This window comes from Brassica rapa, chromosome A09 (genome assembly GCF_000309985.2).
Source record: "Brassica rapa cultivar Chiifu-401-42 chromosome A09, CAAS_Brap_v3.01, whole genome shotgun sequence".
In the NCBI taxonomy this organism is placed as follows: domain Eukaryota; kingdom Viridiplantae; phylum Streptophyta; class Magnoliopsida; order Brassicales; family Brassicaceae; genus Brassica; species Brassica rapa.
Window position 1 is genome coordinate 43,872,426 of NC_024803.2, and position 18,042 is coordinate 43,890,467.

Here is an 18,042-nt window from a genome sequence, read left to right on the forward strand (position 1 = left end):
TAAATTTTCGATTTAGATTTGGTTCGGTTTTTCTTAGATCTAGGTCGGTTTGAGCCTATAAGTATTTTTGAGTCCGATAGGAGTATTTAAAATCTGAAAAAGAAATGACATATTCGAACTCCATCAAATTTAGTCGATATTTATATTATATATTCGGGTTTTTAGGTCGGTTCTGGTTCGGATTTTCGGGTCAGGTTAAAATGCTTACGCCTAGAATGATTACAATTTTAGCCCGCGGTAAATTTGCTGGTGGGGCCCACGGGAACCATCATCGTCCTCTCTCATTCTATTTTCCTCTGTACGGTGGTGAGTGAAGACCATCGTCATCGTCAGATTGCGAAAATAGGAACCTCTGAATCTCTTCTCCTCCGTCGAAGTTTGAATCCTCTCTCTCCTTCTCACGTGAGCTTCCTCTCTCTCTCCCTCTTCTCTTTCTCGCTCCTTATCTTCTCCTTCTTTCATTTCGCGTCCCCTCAAATTCCGTCGAAATAAGTTCTGATCTCTCTCTCACAACGGCAGATCTAGGGTTTATAGCTTCTGGATATTCTATAAATCTTCGTTGTTAAATGTTTAGCTAACGAGTTTCTGTTTCTCCGTTTTGCAGCGGTTGAGCTTCCTCCCCCAGCTTCAGTTCTCTCGCAAATTTACGAATGAGGTTCGTTTTCACCAGATCGATTACGTTTATACTTGCTAGTGTATGAATATGTGGAATCTGTTTTGGTGTGGATATAGATCGTTGTAGATCGGTGATTGAAGCGAGAGAGATAAATAAAAATTAGGAGAGCGAAGATGAGCGAGGGGCAGAAGTTCCAGCTAGGAACAATCGGCGCTTTGAGTTTGTCCGTTGTGTCGTCTGTGTCGATCGTGATCTGTAACAAGGCCCTCATTAGCACCCTTGGCTTCACCTTCGGTAAAACCCTTTTTCAACTTTTGCGTGTTTCAGGCTCCTTTGATCTAGTATACTATGAGCGGATGAGTTAAAGGATAGGTTAGAGATCATTTTACTTGATATTATATTTGGAATTGTTAGGTGATTATCTCTTTTTTCCCGTTATGGTTATATGCCTAGATGATTGTAAATGTTTAAGAAAGTTTTCTATCTTTGGTATAATGTTTAAACACTTTAGACGTTCCTTTGACTTTAAACGGTGTTTGTGTGTCCCCAAAAATTTGGATTTCTCTGGTTACTTTATTAGTTGTTTGTTTACTTTAGCACTTTACATCGGCTGTTCTTATGTAGTATTAGACTGAAGTTATTAAAAAGATACAGTTATGTTCGTATTAATTACTCTTGTACTTACTCTTGAAGTCATTTGGTCATCATTGTTCTTAAGCTATCTGTACTTACTCTTGTTATTATTTTTTACGTACAGCGACTACTTTGACAAGTTGGCATCTATTGGTCACGTTTTGTTCCCTTCATGTGGCACTATGGATGAAGATGTTTGAACACAAGCCTTTCGATCCACGAGCTGTGATGGGATTTGGCATATTGAATGGGATATCCATTGGACTATTGAACCTCAGCCTGGGCTTTAACTCCGTTGGTTTTTACCAGGTAATAAAAGCTTTCTCATTCTAGCTGCTACATGATGATATCCTTGCAGTCTGTGTGTTTCAAACCCCGTCTCTTCTCTTCTGTTGGTATTAGATGACAAAGCTAGCAATCATCCCCTGTACTGTTCTCTTGGAGACTCTCTTCTTCAGGAAAAAGTTCAGGTTAGCACTCAAAGTTCTCTCACTTGCTTTTTGTGCATTTCTGTTAAAGATGAGTGATTGTTACTTTGGAGGATACTATCTATGTTCTACTTTTCTATGCTATAACAGTTCAGCAACTTAGTGATAGTCTTATGTCCCTTTGTGATGATAATTCGTCCTCAGAATTTTCCATGGCTCAACGAGTTTCTCAAGCTAGTCTCTGGTCAAAGGCATAGTTAATGACACGCTTCTTTGTTTTGTTGCAGCCGAAAAATTCAGTTTTCATTAACCATCCTTCTTCTTGGTGTTGGAATTGCAACCGTCACAGATCTTCAGCTTAATATGCTGGGTTCTGTCTTGTCGCTGCTGGCTGTTATCACAACCTGTGTCGCTCAAATTGTATCCTATGCTTAGCCGTTCTTCTCCCATTGCTCTTTTCTTTCAATAATCTTATGCCAATTCGATGCTGTTATCTTTAACCAATTGTACACAGATGACAAATACCATCCAGAAGAAGTTCAAAGTTTCATCCACGCAGCTTCTTTATCAGTCTTGCCCTTATCAAGCAATCACACTTTTCGTCACTGGACCATTTTTAGATGGGCTCCTAACCAACCAGAACGTGTTTGCTTTCAAGTACACTTCTCAAGTTGTGGTAAGACTCAACCTGCGAGGGATTCTACCCATATTATTTTCTTTCGACATATATTTACATGTTCTTCTTTGTTTACTGCAGTTTTTCATCGTCCTGTCCTGCATGATATCAGTCTCTGTAAACTTCAGCACTTTTCTGGTCATTGGGAAAACGTCTCCGGTCACATATCAGGTTCTGGGACATCTGAAAACATGCCTGGTTCTAGCATTTGGATACGTGTTGCTGAAGGACCCATTCAACTGGCGCAACATTCTTGGTATTATGGTGGCTGTGATAGGAATGGTTGTTTATTCCTATTTCTGCTCGGTTGAGACTCAGCAGAAGGCAAGTGAAACATCAACCCAATTGCCTCAGGTATATTTCCTCTGGCTAATAGCTATATATAGCTTAATACTATTGAATGCGTGACACCAATAAATATATATCCCTGGTCCTTGTTAAAAATAGGATTCACCTACATCTCTCGTATGACTTATACAACAGAAACCCTTTTCTCCATGATAAAAGAAACAATTAGATGATTCACGTGAATCAGATTTCGTTTATGGTACTATTGATTTTTCAGTAAGACTGCTATCAGAGAAGCAAACCGTATCCTAGGCATTGTTTTGGTTGGTAAAGGTCTATAGCTTACATTGGTGGTGAACAAGAAAGAAAAAAAGAAACTGATGTTACTTTGTTGGGTTGGCAGATGAAAGAGGGCGAGAAGGATCCGTTAATAGCAGCTGAAAATGGAAGCGGAGTGTTATCAGATGGTGGTGCGGGTGTGCAAAAGACGACAGCTCCTGTATGGAACTCAAATAAAGATTTTCAAGCCTAAAAAACTGAACACTGCTATTTTTTTTCCTTATATATATATATATCAAACTCTATTTTGTTATCAGATTTGTCAGAAGAAAGGAAAAACTTTTTTTTTAATTCCTCTTGTTGTTTGTTTGTTTGTTTGTTCTCTTTTAAAGATCTCATAGCTATAGCTTTCCACACCGTATATAAGTAGAGAGAAAAGGGAACATACCTTTGATGATTCAATCTATATTCCAAAGTTATGGCTATATTCATCATCACTGGAAAGTGTATTTGATTTTCACACATGCGCCACTCAGTTTTTCCTCACCAATTTCTTGTTTTTTCCTCATTCCATATTGACCAAGTTAATAAAATCATTCATTATAGTATCATAAACATTAAAGCACCAGTGGTCTAGTGGTAAAATAGTACCCGGCCACGGTACAGACCTCATGATATCGCCTCATACTGAGCTCATCTATTCAATTTATAAGTTCAACTAAATTTGAAGGAATTGAAGTTTCCATTAAATTCTTCTATTATCCAATTATATGTTTCATAAATTCTTTTAAATTTGTATTTTAAATAATTTTTCTAAAATATTTTAGAATCTAGTGTTATTCAGTTCAATAATTATCTAAATCTATTAAATATTTGTGTTATTCAATTTTGGTGGATTTCATGATAATTGTATTTGAAAAGAATTTGATGAAAAATAATAATTATAAAATGTAAAGAAGCAATTCTAAGGTTTGAGTTAGGATTTGAAGAGAATTCTTTATAGCATTTATTTATTAGATATGTATGTCAAACTTATTGATATGATGAATTTGGAAATGTAATATTCGTTATTAATTTATATTATCGTTTTAACGAAATGACAAAGTATATCATTTGATGTAATCCATATTATAAAGTGGAAAAAAACTTTTTTAATATTATATATAATTTTATTATATAAAAATAATTGGCTTTATTTTTTTTTTCTAAGTAGAGTCGTTATTTCACTTTTAAATGACTTTGTCTGTTTATATAGTATGAAAAATGACTTTGTCTGTTAATATGGTATGAAAATAATTATGGTATTATTATTTTATCAGCAAAAGTTTTGTTTTTTCCCTGTGCATTTTATATAAAGATTCAAAAAATTCATGAAAATTTATATGAATTGTTTCCTATCAAATTTAATTATATTTCTTTAAAATCTAAAATGAAAGAATTAGACAAATACATTAAAATCATCATCAAATCATTTGAAATACTTCAAAATCTATCATTTATGTCTTCAATTGAATTCTTTCAAAGTCAATTAAATTCTTGAATCCAAACCAACTCCTAAAAGTTTTCTTTTAAAACAAAATTAAGATAGCAAAAAAAAAGTAAAGTTATGATTGTTATATTCAAACTAGAATTAGTAATAAAAACAGATTTACCTTTTATCTTCCTCTACGCATTTCTTCCAAGTCTCATCGCCACTAGACCAACATGCTTCCAAACATTTTGAAAAACTTTGAATATTTTTCAAGCAGGCAATATGTTTTGTTTGTGCTTTCTTGTTGTGACCTGCTTGTGTGTGTATATAGTATCACATTGCTTGGAGAAGATGCTTGTATGTTTTTCTTTTTTTTTCTTTTTTTTCGTATTTCAGCATGAAGGGGTGCTAACACCTGTACTCAGCGCTATTATAGTATTACTAGGTTAAGCTGTGATCATGTTGCTAACCGACTGGTTTTTTCGTTATTGGCAAGCAGACTGTCTTTGCTTTTCCTTAAGCGGCTAATCTGTTTTGGCCTTTTATGAATCCTTTGTATATGGAATTCTTAGGGTTTTGGTTTGAGGAAATGACATTGGTCGTGTTTGGTATGAAATTCGGTTTGTTATTTTATTTATTAACTTGGTTCGATTTTATTTTCAAATTCCCATTTAAAAAGAATTTTTTTTACATTTCGGTTATTGCCAGATTTGCTCTTAATTATTTTAGTTTGTTGGTTTAACCAATATAAAATAACCAAAAATATAGCCAATAATGAATGTTTTGCGGATCAGTTTTTCCATCCAAACTAAATTTAAGTTGTCCACATAAAATTATGGTTCGGTTTCGCTTAGTTTAATGGTCAGGCCCTAAACCATGGAGTCTCCACTTTTTTTTTCAAGATTTTTTTAATGGATTTTTTTTTGGTGTGGTTTTTAATGAAAGAAGTCTTCATCATGGTTTCCAAACTAAACCATGCTTGATCGGTTTCCTTGATCAAGCTTGAGGGGGAGTGTTGAGATGATATGTACTTGTTGAGAGAAATGCAGTGAAATGTATAAAGTGCAGCGTGGTGCAATGAAGTGTAAGAAAAGAGAAACATATCAGGACATGTTGGCATAAACTCTCAAATTCAACTATCGAATAAAATCTCATCGAAACCTGCAAAAAGTTATTTAATTTTGTTAGCAATTGTACGATATCAAATAATTTAATATAAAAATAATTGGCTTTTATTTTTTTTTTCTTAGTAGAGTCGTTATTTCACTTTTAAATGACTTTGTCTGTTTATATAGTATGAAAAATGACTTTGTCTGTTAATATGGTATAAAAATAATTATGGTATTATTATTTTATCAGCAAAAGTTTTGTTCTTTCCCTGTGCATTTTATATAAAGATTCAAAAAATTCATGAAAATTTATATGAATTGGTTCCTATCAAATTTAATTATATTTCTTTAAAATCTAAAATGAAAGAATTAGACAAATACATTAAAATCATCATCAAATCATTTGAAATACTTCAAAATCTATCATTTATGTCTTCAATTGAATTCTTTCAAAGTCAATTAAATTCTTGAATCCAATATCAACTCCTAAAAGTTTCCTTTTTAAAAAAAAATTAAGATAGCAAAAAAAAGTAAAGTTATGATTGTTATATTCAAACTAGAATTAGTAATAAAAAACAAATTTACCTTTTATCTTCCTCTACGCATTCCTTCCAAGTCTCATCGCCACTAGACAACATGCTTCCAAACATTTTGAAAAACTTTGAATATTTTCCAAGCAGGCAATATGTTTATTTGTGCTTTCTTGTTGTGACCTGCTTGTGTGTGTCTATATAGTATCACATTGCTTGGAGAAGATGCTTGTATGTTTTTCTTTTTTTTTCTTTTTTTTCTTCGTATTTTAGCATGACATGGTGCTAACACCTGTACTCAGCTATTATAGTATTATGTTGTTTTTGCTATAATGTTACACTAAATAAAATTGATATTGTAGCAACGTGATATATTTAAGCAGTTTAATTAAATATATTATCTTTATAAAATTATAAATAAATTGTATTGTTACATAGTCATGATATTAGATTGACTTATCATAATTTTTATGTGCTTTCTAAATTGATTTTAAATGCATATAAGAAAATAATTTTGAAAATTATAAGATAAACTGACATGATAATATAATGGCCCAGAAATTATTTTCAGTTCCACCAAAGTAATTATAATACGAGGTATAATATTTTTGATCATTTGGTGACATTTGATTCCTTGAACTTGTTCTCTTCGAGATGCTTCTCCTTCAGTTTGATATTAAGATGTTTGATATTACATGATATAATGACAATTTGTATTATAATGCATAATATGATCTAAGAGGATGAATGTGATAACAATGCAACAATAAGAACGAGTTGAAGTTTCAAGTGTAGAAGTTGAGATGATAAGTGTTGATTCATGATGTTTGATTTTAAGAATTCCGACAAAAAAAGAGTGAGAAGCTCATTTTGAATTTCGAAATGCATTAATCAAACATTTATGGGGTGAATATATTAATTCAAATAATTAGTAAAAGATGTATGTATTATTTTAGATGTAATGTATTTTTGTTTATATGTTTTTAGTTATTTTAATTTCATATGTATTTCAAAATTATTATTATACTGTGATACAAATATATTAATTGTTGGGGAATTGCCACTAATACCACTTTCCTAATACCACTTTTCAACTTTACACTTTTCAAATTTACCTTTAAAATTTTAGTAGGTAAAGTACCATTATACCCTTATTTAATCAAACATAAACATAAGTCTTCTCCCACAAGAAATTGAAAATTCAAAAACCCCTAATCGAGAGATTGATTCCGGCGATCGAGAGATTCCAACGAGAGATCGATTCCGGCGAGAGAGATCGATTCCTTCGAGAGAGATCGATTCCGGCGAGAGAGATCGATTCCGGCGAGAGAGATTCGATCCGTCGAGAGAGTTTCGACGACTTCAGCCATTTTCACCGGCGAGATTTGATTATTCAGGCGACATTGACGTCCGACGAGATTTGGCGTAGACTACAAGCTCAATCGAATCAATCTCTCTTCACGAACGTAACAAAGTGATTTTCGTCTCTTTTCTGTAATTTTTGCTTGGTTTCTCAAAATCGATCGGTTTCTGGGAAGGAGACGAATTTTTCTCATGAAGTTTTCGAATCTCAGATTTATAAAACCTTATAAATTTTTAGCTATGAGGAATATAGTTTTATGTATTTTTCTTATTGATATATCTTGTTGATCATTCCTTCTCTAATACCCATGTTCTTTATAATCAGGTTATGGTGTTCGAAATTTGTTCTATATGTGGAGAATGGAAACTAATAAATGGAATTCACTGGGATTTCATAGTGGATGATCAACGAGGATCCTCTCTTAGTATGATTCATGAAGATATCAGCTACAATGATTTGATTGTGGCTGTTTTAGAAGATTTTGGAATTGATGGCAACAGAAACAGTGTAAATCTTAGCTATGCCTCACCTTCAAAATTAAACTTTGGTACAAAAGAGCTTCCTCCAGCATTTATTAGGAATGATCGTCAAGTAACATCTTATCTGAGCAAACTTAAGGAGAATGGAGACCTTCATCTATGTGTAACCATTAAGGTAACTGCATGAAACTCTTTTGCTAACTTGTTTGTTTATTAGAGTTATCATTTATTTTATAAGGTAGTATGTAGTAGTAGTGATTTGCTCATTGCTTGAAGAAGTTTGCCATAGCAGTATCTATTACAACTTTTACATTTATAAGACCTTATAATAATAGTTGTGCATTTTGCAGGATCATTACCAAATATATTTTAACTATTAGCTTTTATGTTTTTTTTTTAATGTTTCAGAGAAGAACTCAATTATCACCAATGATTATGTCAAATATGATCCAGCCACGGGGTGGAAATAGTAATCATGATTTGCCTATTGCTGGAACTAGTAATCCGCGTGAGGTATTTATTACAACTCTCATTTTTATAAGGCCTTGTAAATGATTATATATTTAGCTTTATCTTTTTATGTTTCATTACAAGATTCATTACTAGCTTTATGTTTTTATGTTTCAGACAGGAACACAAAAATCACCATTGATTATGTCAAACATGATTCAGACACAAGATGAAATTTCTAGTACTCATGATTCGCCTATTGCTGGAAGTAGTAATGTATTTGAGGTACTTTTCAAAACTCTTACCTTAACATTCATAATTATAATGTCTTATAAAGGTAATAAATACATGTTTAATTTTCTAGAGAGGAACAAAAACACACGCGGAGACTGAATGGAACAGCATTCAGAGAGTTGACGAAGTCTCTGGTATACAACATACTTGTATTAGCGACAGTCTTATTTCTCCTTCAAGTGGTCTTGTTAGCAATAAGGTACATATAACTTTTTCCTCTGTCAAATATAAATATATGAGAGTTTAATCAATGTCTTATAATGGGTTATAAATTCTATTTTTAATGTATATGTTTCATGTTTTTATCTTAGAGAGGATTGGACTCGATTGGACTTGCTGTATATGGGTCTGGAAAGTCAAAATTGCCATCTTTCTCCAGTAGACGTGGTAGAGAAAGCATGGGAGAAGATATCTTGTCTCCCAGTTGTGGTGATGATGATGATTTGTTCTGCGGGAAGTTTTTCAAGGATAAAAAGGAAATGAGCACAAAGTTGAGGTTGCATGCAGTTAGTAAAAGCTTTGAGTTCCACACAGAATATTCAGACAAAACACGTTATGTTCTTAGTTGTGTGGATGAAAGATGCAGTTGGAGTTTTCGTGCAAAATCAGTTAAAGGATCTCAGAGTTTTTTTGTTCGTCATTATGTATCTAAACATACTTGTGACACTTCTCTGAGAACTGTTAGTCATCGGCAAGCTACTGCAAAATTGTTGGGAACTATGGTCAGCAATCATTATGAAGGAGGAAAGATTGGGCTGAAACCTAAACAGATCATGGAAAAAGCTAGAAATGATCATGGTGTTGTGATTACATATTCAAAGGCTTGGAGGTCTCAAGAGCACGGCCAAGATATAGCTAGGGGTACTCCTGATGACAGTTATGAAGCTTTGCCCAGTTGGTTTCACATGATAAAAGAAAAGAATCCAGGTTCTGTGACTTTTATCGAAGTTGATGCTGTTGGGAAATTCAAATACGCATTTTTGTCGCTTGGTCCATCTATCAGAGGGTTTAAGTTGATGAGGAAGGTACTTTCTGTTGATGGTGCCCATCTGAAATCAAAGTATAAAGGGACTCTACTTGCTGCCACAGCACAAGATGGTAATTTTCACTTGTATCCTATAGCTTTTGCTATAGTTGATTCTGAGAATGAAGCCTCATGGAGTTGGTTTATGAAATGTCTGAAAACCATCATTCCTGATGAAGAGGATTTGGTTTTTGTCTCTGATCGTGCGGCCTCTATTGAAAAAGCTCTTTTACAACATTATCCTGTTGCTCACCATGGAATCTGCATCTTTCACTTTCAAAAGAATGTCCAGGACAATTTCAAAAGTTCAACACTTGTCCCTTTGGTTGTTGAAGCTGGTTATGCCTACACCAAAGCTGATTTCGATTGCTATTTTCAAGAGATTGAGGAGTCCGACATTGTATTAGCAGATTATCTTCGTAAAGCAGACTTCAGGAAGTGGACCCGAGCTTATTCTCCTGCTAATCGCTTCAACATCATGACGTCAAACTTGGCCGAATCTATAAATTCTTTGCTGAAAGTGAGTCGTGAGTATCCAATTGTCTGTCTTTTTGACACTATTAGGATGATAATGACTAAGTGGTTCACTGAACGACGTGAGGAAGGAGTTCGTCACATGCACCCTGTCACTGTCGAAGTGGGGAACAAGATGAAGGAGCTATATGATTTTACGTCTCGCTTCCTTGAAGTTTCCAAAATCAATGATTCAGAGTTTGAGGTTAAGGGAGATACAAGAGATCAAGTGGTGAATTTTCAAACAAGGCATTGTTCATGTTTTGTGTTTGATATTGAGAAGTTTCCTTGTGCTCATGCAATTGCCGCTGCAAAATCTGGGAATAAGCACGAAAATGATTATGTCGATGAGTTTTTCTCCAATGAAAGGTCCGTTCTCTCAGCCATTGTGGTAATACATCAGCACGTTTATATATGTTTACAAAATTGATCAAATTTATAAGGTTTTATAAATATTGTTCTACAACACTTCTTTTTCATTTTTCTGTCTTTATTGTACCTTTATTTAATTCTCTTAATTTTCTTATTAGGTTTACACTAGCATATTCAGAGAGTGTATATCCTGTTGGTGATAAAACATATTGGGATATTCCTCCCCATGTAGCTTCGTTTGTTTGTCGCCCTCCATCTACACGCTTTCCTAGTGGGAGGAGGAAAAAAAAGAGGATACCAAGTTCGTGGGAGTATGGAAAATATCGGCCCATATCTAAACCATCACCCAAGGCTTACAAATGCAGCAGATGTGGACAGAAAGGACACAACAAAGGTAGTTGTGTAAGGCCTATTTGATAACAGAGTAGTATAAAAACTTGTGTGCAATTGATTATTTTATATGATGTTATAAGAGAGAATTGGAATCGAATAGATTTTGGGGAACCTTTTACTATTACATTTTATCGTTTTATAATGATTTATAAAGTTTACAGGTGTCTAATAGAAGTTATGTTCCTTTTATTTTTACATCTATCATTTTATAATGCTTTATAAATTTTGCAGGTGTCTAATAGAAGTTATGTTATTTATTATACGAAATGTGTGGTTACATAAACTACCCTTTATAAATCATTAGGATTCAGATTAATTGTAGAAATTATATGTTCGTTTGATATCTTAGCTTACTTGCATGAACATAAATAAAATATGTTTCCTTAGCAAAGGTTTAAGGTACAAACCAAAATATATTTTCCTCATCATGAAGGATTAAGGGACAAGCCAAAAGATGTTCCTCATTGAAGACATCATCAAAAGATAACACACTAAAACTGAAAAAGTTCCATAGATATTTGTTAAAAGTACTAAAAAACTGAAAGAGCTTCATTTCTTCAAATTCGCGATGCTTCTAATCGGCATTTTTAAGATCTTCCAAAACACTTCCTATCACATCATCAGCTGAATCTTTCTCAAATTGTTTCTTTTGTTTTTTCGATTTGGGGGTGCCAACATTGTGTTCCTTTATAAGCATAACAATTAAGAAAATCAGAAATGATAATTGGATGTAGTCAATGAAATTTGAAAGAATATTTTATAAACCATTATACATAGAGAGATATTTACCTTATTTCCTCTTCCATTCTTCTTTGTAAACTTCACGTGCTTTTTAGATGCATCCTCATTCCCTTCTCCATCCTTCAATTTTAATGACACAATAAGTAAAGTTACATAGAGCATATTAAACATTTAAAAAGTCAATCAGTTTATAAAGACTTATAAATCAGCTTACTTCATTGGTTTCTGCATGATCTTCTACTTGTTGTTGTACTTCACGTGGGGGTGTTACACCTTTCTTCTTTCCCTTATATTACAAGACAAATAAATAACTTAGCAATTTCGATTTTAATAACAGCCTTTGTAAATCAGAAATGATAATCAGAAAGAACATTTTATAAACTATTATACACAGAGAGATATTTACCTTAGTTACTCTTTCACTTTTCCTTGTAACCTTCACGGGCTTTTCATATGCATACTCATTTTCTTCTCCATCCTTCAATTTTGATGACACAATAAAAAAAGTTACATAGAGTATACTAAACAACATTTTATAAAGCATTATACACAGAGAGATATTCACCTTAGTTCCTCTTTTACTTTTCCTTGTACCCTTCATGGGCTTTTCAGATGCATCCTCATTTACTTCTCCACCCTTCAATTTTGATGACACAATAAAAAAAGTTACATTGATTATACTAAACAGCATTTTATAAACCCTTATACACTGAGAGATATTCACCTTAGTTCCTCTTTTACTTTTCCTTGTACCCTTCATGGGCTTTTCAGATGCATCCTCATTTACTTCTCCACCCTTCAATTTTGATGACACAATAAAAAAAGTTACATTGATTATACTAAACAGCATTTTATAAAGCATTATACACAGAGAGATATTTACCTTAGTTACTCTTTCACTTTTCCTTGTAACCTTCACGGGCTTTTCATATGCATCCTCATTTTCTTCTCCATCCTTCAATTTTGATGACACAATAAAAAAAGTTACATAGATTATACTAAACAACATTTTATAAACCCTTATACACTGAGAGATATTTACCTTTCTTCCACGTTTCTTTGAACCTTTCACGGGGTTTTCAGATCCATTTTCCTTAGCACCGACGTCAACATCTGTATTGACTTCTGTGTCATCCTCTTGTTGTTGCTCCTCTTCCTCTTGTTTCTGTTCCTATTTCAATTAAAGGATTACATATTTATAATGATTTATAAATTTAAAACGATTGTTCAGTTTATAAAGATTTATAAATCAGCTTACTTCATTGGTTTCCGGATTTTCACTCTCTTTATCACCGTCGTCCACATCGTCTTCTGTATCCTCTTCTTCTTGTTGTTCCTCTTCTTCTTGTGGCTGTTCCTATTTAAAAAAAAAAAGATTACATATTCTTAATGATTTATAATTCTATAACGGTTTTCAATTTATAAAGGGTTATAAATAAGCTTACTTCATTGACTTCTGCGTCATCCTCTTGGTGTTGTTCCTCTTCCTCTTGTGTCTGTCCCTATTTCAATAAAAGGATTACATATTTATAATGATTTATAAATTTAAAACGATTGTTCAGTTTTTAAAGATTTATAAATCAGCTTACTTCATTGGTTTCCGGATTTTCACTCTCTTTATCACCATCGTCCACATCGTCTTCTGTATCATCTTCTTGTTGTTGTTCCTCTTCTTCTTGTGGTTGTTCCTATTTTAAAAAAAAATTACATATTTTTAATGATTTATAATTCTATAACGGTTTTCAATTTATAAAGTGTTATAAATAAGCTTACTTCATTGACTTCGACTTCTACATCATCTTCATCTTGATGTCCTACTTCACGTGGAGGTCTTACACCATTCTTCTTTCTCTAATATTACAAGAAAAAAAACTAGCTTAGCAATTTCGAATTTAATAACAACATTATAAAATATCAAAAATAAAATAACCTTAGCGATTTCCTTTCTTTTGGCATCTATATAAACTCCTAAAACTTCATTTTCGTCAAGTTCATAATCGGCATTCTGTCCATTTACCTGAAATATTATATGTGAGCTCACACACATTGTATTAAGAATATGAAGACGTTATAGATAGCAAACCTTGGTTTTTGTGGCGGCTTCAGTTTCTTTTGACTTCTCAGTTTCCTGTTACAAGTTAGAAGCATATGAATCTTTTTGTCATTTACAACACGAAACAAATATAGAAAGTAGTTTACCTTCACAGTTTCTCCACGAATGTTCAAAAGACCTTCAAGGTACTTCACTCTTTCTTCAAGAGACACTACCTTATTATTGAGGAATTCAATCTTTTCTTGATCAGTTGCATCAATCCCAGGAACAGAATTATTTTCGTCCACTTCAGCTTCAGCAACGGCAATGTCGACACTTCTATTGAGCCAATCTTGTCTCTTCAAACGATATCCTCTTTTGACAAGATCAACAACTCTTCCAAATTCACAGTCAACATCTTCAACCAAGTCGCTATGCAATCCGGGATCTCCAAGGATACATTTGACATCAACCTGACAAGTGTTTGCATATGATCAAACAATCGGTAAAAGAAGAATGCAAAGACTAAAACAGTTTTATAAAACATTATAAACGGTTACCTTCTCCATTTGGTCGAATCTGTTAACCTCCTCAATAGTAAGCGCTTTGGTTTCTTTCCAATGCAAGCACAAGGGAAACTGAATTCCATCATCGCTAATACCAAAGAATGTGCCTAGTTGATTCACAGAAGATAACGCCCAGAGCTGAAGCGCATATATAAAGCCACAAATCGCGTATTGATTATTCTCCGTCAGCTTTGCATAGGTAAAGCTCTTCACTTCTTTCAGTAAATAATCAAAGGCCAAATTCCCCCAGGGATACTTGCAAAACTCTTTGAAATTTCTAGCTCTAAGCAGACGCTCTTCTGGAATACTTGTCACCGGATTGCTTGCCATCAATATCCCTTCCACAAGGATTGTAGCTCCCAATCTTAATCTCTGATCAGCAGTAAGCTCTTTACTCTTTTCGACAAGAAGCTTAAGCAAGGTGTTTAGAGTTTGATTCTTGTTCATCCATGGATCTTTCTTCTTCTTTTTTGTTGCTGAAGTCTCGGCTTCATCTTCATCTTTATCAACAACACACAAGGCAGACCCGTTGTCAAGTGGAATTCTCTTAGAGAAAACCTCATTAGTTGTTCTCCAAAAGTAAACCACAAACCCTTCTCGCCTATATCAATTCTCCTTAAGAGTAAGTGATGAATCAAATGCCTTGAAAACACCATAAGCTTCTGCTTCCTTCCCATCTTAATTACCGGAGCCAAGAATGAATCTTCAAGCTTCTTGAATTCTTTGCCCAAAAGGGTTTCAACTTTACCAACCAACTTCAGATTGGAGCGCTTGTTAATTCTTTGCAATACGACTCCTTTTGTACCAGTTTCGGAGATTCTTTTTGGCAAAGCAATCTTGTCATTAGACTCACTCATCGTTTCACCTGAAACAATTCAAAATGGCAATGTCAAAGATATGTTTTATAATGACTTATAAAGGTTTTGTTTATCAACACTTGTAAATCATAATAGATCATTCTAAAATCGATTAACCACATCAAAAACGAAAGAACTAGCAATGAAATATATCGCAAATGACAGAGTGAGAAGAAGAATCGCTAAGAAGAACCAATAACATTACCGGAGTTAAGAGAAATCGATGGTGAAAAGTAAGTTTTTGTAACCAAAGAAATGTAGAACGGCGGAGTATAAATAGAGATCAAAAGATGCGCTTCAGCTCTGTATCAGAAGAGACGCGAACGGAGGAAGGCGATGAAAAGTCCCGACTTTTTACCCTAATTCGTGACGGTTTTATTTTTTTTACACTAAGGCCCAATTTCGATTATCAATGTTTAAGGCCCAAGTTTATTTATGGTTTAATGCTTAGAAAACGGTTTTATAAACTATTATAGATTAACAAGCTTCTGCAAAATATTTATATGCTTTTTAAAAAATTTTATTAACCCTTATAAATTATTATATAGAGATTCATAAGTCTTTATTAATTATTGTCAAAATTTGTAAATCATTTTATACAGATTTATAAATCTTTTAAAATTGTTTATAGGTCTTTATATATTACCTTATTTTTAAATCTTCATAAAACCTTATAAGCCCTTCAAAATAATTGTCAAAATTTTATATAGATTTAGAAGCCCTTGTAAACTATTTATTGCTCTTATAAACTACACATATTTGTAAGTCTTTATAAATTATTTATAGGCTTTTATAAATCATAATCTACATTTTACCTCGTGGAATCTCTTGAGGGTCTATGATTGGAGTGGCTACATCATCCATCATATCTTCTGATTCATGAGGTAATGGTAACTCCTTTCCCTACACATCATTAGTAAAAATATATAGTTTAAAGATAAGAAAAAGAAGCCTATGAGAACACATATATAGGTGATAGTCTAAAACTTACATATATGGTTTCATGGTTTTGTGTTTCAGCCTCAGTGGCTTCTAAAACAGAAGTGTTTCTGTGTCTCTCGAGAGAGGATGTGATTTCTGTGGCATCATCATTCACCTTATCCTCTTCATTGGATTCTAAAACAAGTGTGATACTAGGGCTCTCTTGATCGGATCTGATTTTGGTGGCATCATCATTCAACGTATCATCTTCATCGGTGGCAAGTGTGTTACTAGGACTATCTTGACCGGGTCTGATTGGTGTGCCAGCATTATTTTCAAATTCTCTCTGCAAAAATGGTGTAGGAAGATTTTAAATTGCACCAAAAATGAATACAAATTATGTGTGAGAAAATACCTCATGTGCGCGAATCCAACTACCACCACCTAGCCACTCCATTGACAGCCTAATCTCAGTATAATTAAAAACCGCATCCTCTTTTGTGGCAGCGAAATACACTTTGTATTTGTTTTCAAGGAGAATTTCCGTCACTCGACCTTTGCGCCACCCATGGGTAACAACCACTTCAACATAGTCGTTCAGACTGTACTCTGCACAAAGATCTCGAGGAGGAGATGGCCTTATTTTGCAAATATCAACTATTAAATGTTTTCCTTCCGCTTCATCACTCGAATTTTGTGAGATTGTACATCTTTTGATCAGAAATTTTCTTCTATCATCTCCTTGTTTCCGAACTTCTGTAATTACCAATGCTCGGACCCAAATTTTTTCCTTTTCACTTTCACTAATTTCACGGTCATTTCCCACCAACTTCCCTCTCGTAAACATGTGTTGACTCAATACCTTCAATTCCAAAACAATCATATATAAGCTAAAGCCCTCAAACATTCAAAATTTTATAACTTAAAACATACAAAAAAAAACAATACCTTGTTTTTGCTTTTGACCCATTTGGAGCCGATCCAATCAGCATGAGGTCTCAGTTGGCTTCTGATGAATCTCATTATGTCTGGTGGATCATCAAAGTAAACCAAAAACTACCATCTGGCCTTTCAACTACGATAACACCAGTCCACCAACCATTATTAAAATAAGCATCCACCACCGACCCTTCCTTGAATACGACACCCTCATTCAGACACTCTGGCGGGACTGGCCGAATAAAACTTCTTTCAATAGTTTCCTTCAAAGGACTTACACCATCTTCGTTGAACATAGTTTTGTAACTAACCCGAAGCTTTTTTCCTGTTACTCTCGTCGGATTTTGCTCGAGGATAGCTCTATACCAAGAACCTCTGAACCCATCTTCTTGAATAGATACTTCTACTTCACAATCTTTGGCAATAGACAAAAGTTTTCCTTTTTTCTTCAAATTATTTTTCATCTTCCTGAGGAGGAATCGGAAATGCAGATCACAAAAAAAAATCAAGAAAAGAAAGAAACTAGGTGAATTAAGATCAAATGAACGACATGCATCCAAGAAACTGAAACAAATTGAGATTTTAGATAAATCAATTAGGTTCCATACAAAAATTCAATTCGATTTTGGAGTGTATATACAAAAGCAAATAGGAATTTCAATTTGATCTAAATTGAATATAAAAAATCAAAAGAGAATACAGTGAATGTTCTTGAATTAACTTTTGCTAAATTCGATTCAAGTTGAATTGGAACTGAAACTGAAACAGATTGAGATTTTAAGTCAATCAATTAGGTTTCAAACAAAAATTCAATTCAATTTAGATTGTTGATTCAAAAATGAAGATGAAACTCAATTACCTTTTGCCACGATAATGATTCAAAATGGGGAAGATTGTTGTGTTGATTCTTCTTCTTGAAATTTACGGACATAGAGAAACGATGAAGAAATGATAGAAAACAAGAAAGCAAAAAAAAAACGTGTCATAGTGAAGAAGATGAAGACGTGTCGCGTGAGAAGAGTTAAATTTACTGGTTTTGCCATCCCTTTTTGGTAAATGATAAAAAAA

The 18,042-nt window shown here is 33.6% G+C and overlaps 3 protein-coding genes and 1 pseudogene across 11 annotated transcripts in view; 2 read left to right on the plus strand and 2 right to left on the minus strand.

The window, feature by feature from the left end:
* Nucleotides 1-157: 157 nt before the first annotated feature.
* Nucleotides 158-3,289, plus strand: LOC103843489 (UDP-xylose transporter 3). Of its 3 annotated transcripts, none has more exons than XM_009120224.3 (9): nucleotides 158-402; nucleotides 605-655; nucleotides 733-910; nucleotides 1,374-1,558; nucleotides 1,652-1,719; nucleotides 1,965-2,097; nucleotides 2,192-2,353; nucleotides 2,435-2,707; nucleotides 3,045-3,289. In XM_009120224.3, the coding sequence occupies exons 3-9, from the start codon at nucleotides 790-792 to the stop codon at nucleotides 3,171-3,173; spliced, it is 1,071 nt and encodes a 356-aa protein (XP_009118472.1). In that variant the 5' UTR covers nucleotides 158-402; nucleotides 605-655; nucleotides 733-789; the 3' UTR covers nucleotides 3,174-3,289. The 3 variants fall into 3 exon arrangements, with proteins under 3 accessions (XP_009118472.1, XP_033134556.1, XP_033134557.1); XM_033278665.1 differs by having other exon boundaries at nucleotides 295-402; nucleotides 608-655; XM_033278666.1 differs by lacking the exon at nucleotides 158-402 and adding an exon at nucleotides 511-526.
* A 3,796-nt stretch (nucleotides 3,290-7,085) lies between these two features.
* LOC117127866 lies at nucleotides 7,086-11,696 on the plus strand. Its single transcript, XM_033278664.1, has 7 exons — nucleotides 7,086-7,504; nucleotides 7,718-8,047; nucleotides 8,281-8,385; nucleotides 8,500-8,607; nucleotides 8,687-8,815; nucleotides 8,928-10,522; nucleotides 10,684-11,696. Exons 2-7 carry the CDS (start codon nucleotides 7,721-7,723, stop codon nucleotides 10,940-10,942), a joined length of 2,523 nt encoding a protein of 840 aa, XP_033134555.1. The 5' UTR covers nucleotides 7,086-7,504; nucleotides 7,718-7,720; the 3' UTR covers nucleotides 10,943-11,696.
* The window catches only part of LOC117127863, a 23,944-nt gene continuing 17,174 nt past the window's right edge, over nucleotides 11,273-18,042 (minus strand). Inside the window, exons 13-22 of one of the 7 annotated variants that reach the window (XM_033278652.1) lie at nucleotides 13,105-13,161; nucleotides 12,918-13,016; nucleotides 12,702-12,830; nucleotides 12,543-12,614; nucleotides 12,384-12,455; nucleotides 12,225-12,296; nucleotides 12,066-12,137; nucleotides 11,874-11,945; nucleotides 11,708-11,779; nucleotides 11,273-11,603 (exon numbers count right to left, since the gene is read on the minus strand). In XM_033278652.1, the coding sequence (XP_033134543.1) occupies nucleotides 11,493-11,603; nucleotides 11,708-11,779; nucleotides 11,874-11,945; nucleotides 12,066-12,137; nucleotides 12,225-12,296; nucleotides 12,384-12,455; nucleotides 12,543-12,614; nucleotides 12,702-12,830; nucleotides 12,918-13,016; nucleotides 13,105-13,161 (828 nt within the window). In that variant the 3' untranslated portion in view covers nucleotides 11,273-11,492. Of the gene's footprint in view, nucleotides 11,604-11,707; nucleotides 11,780-11,873; nucleotides 11,946-12,065; nucleotides 12,831-12,917; nucleotides 13,017-13,104; nucleotides 13,162-18,042 lie in introns of all 7 variants that reach the window. The other 6 variants (XM_033278646.1, XM_033278644.1, XM_033278637.1 and 3 more) reach the window with 6 other exon arrangements.
* LOC117127867 lies at nucleotides 13,010-17,275 on the minus strand (annotated as a pseudogene).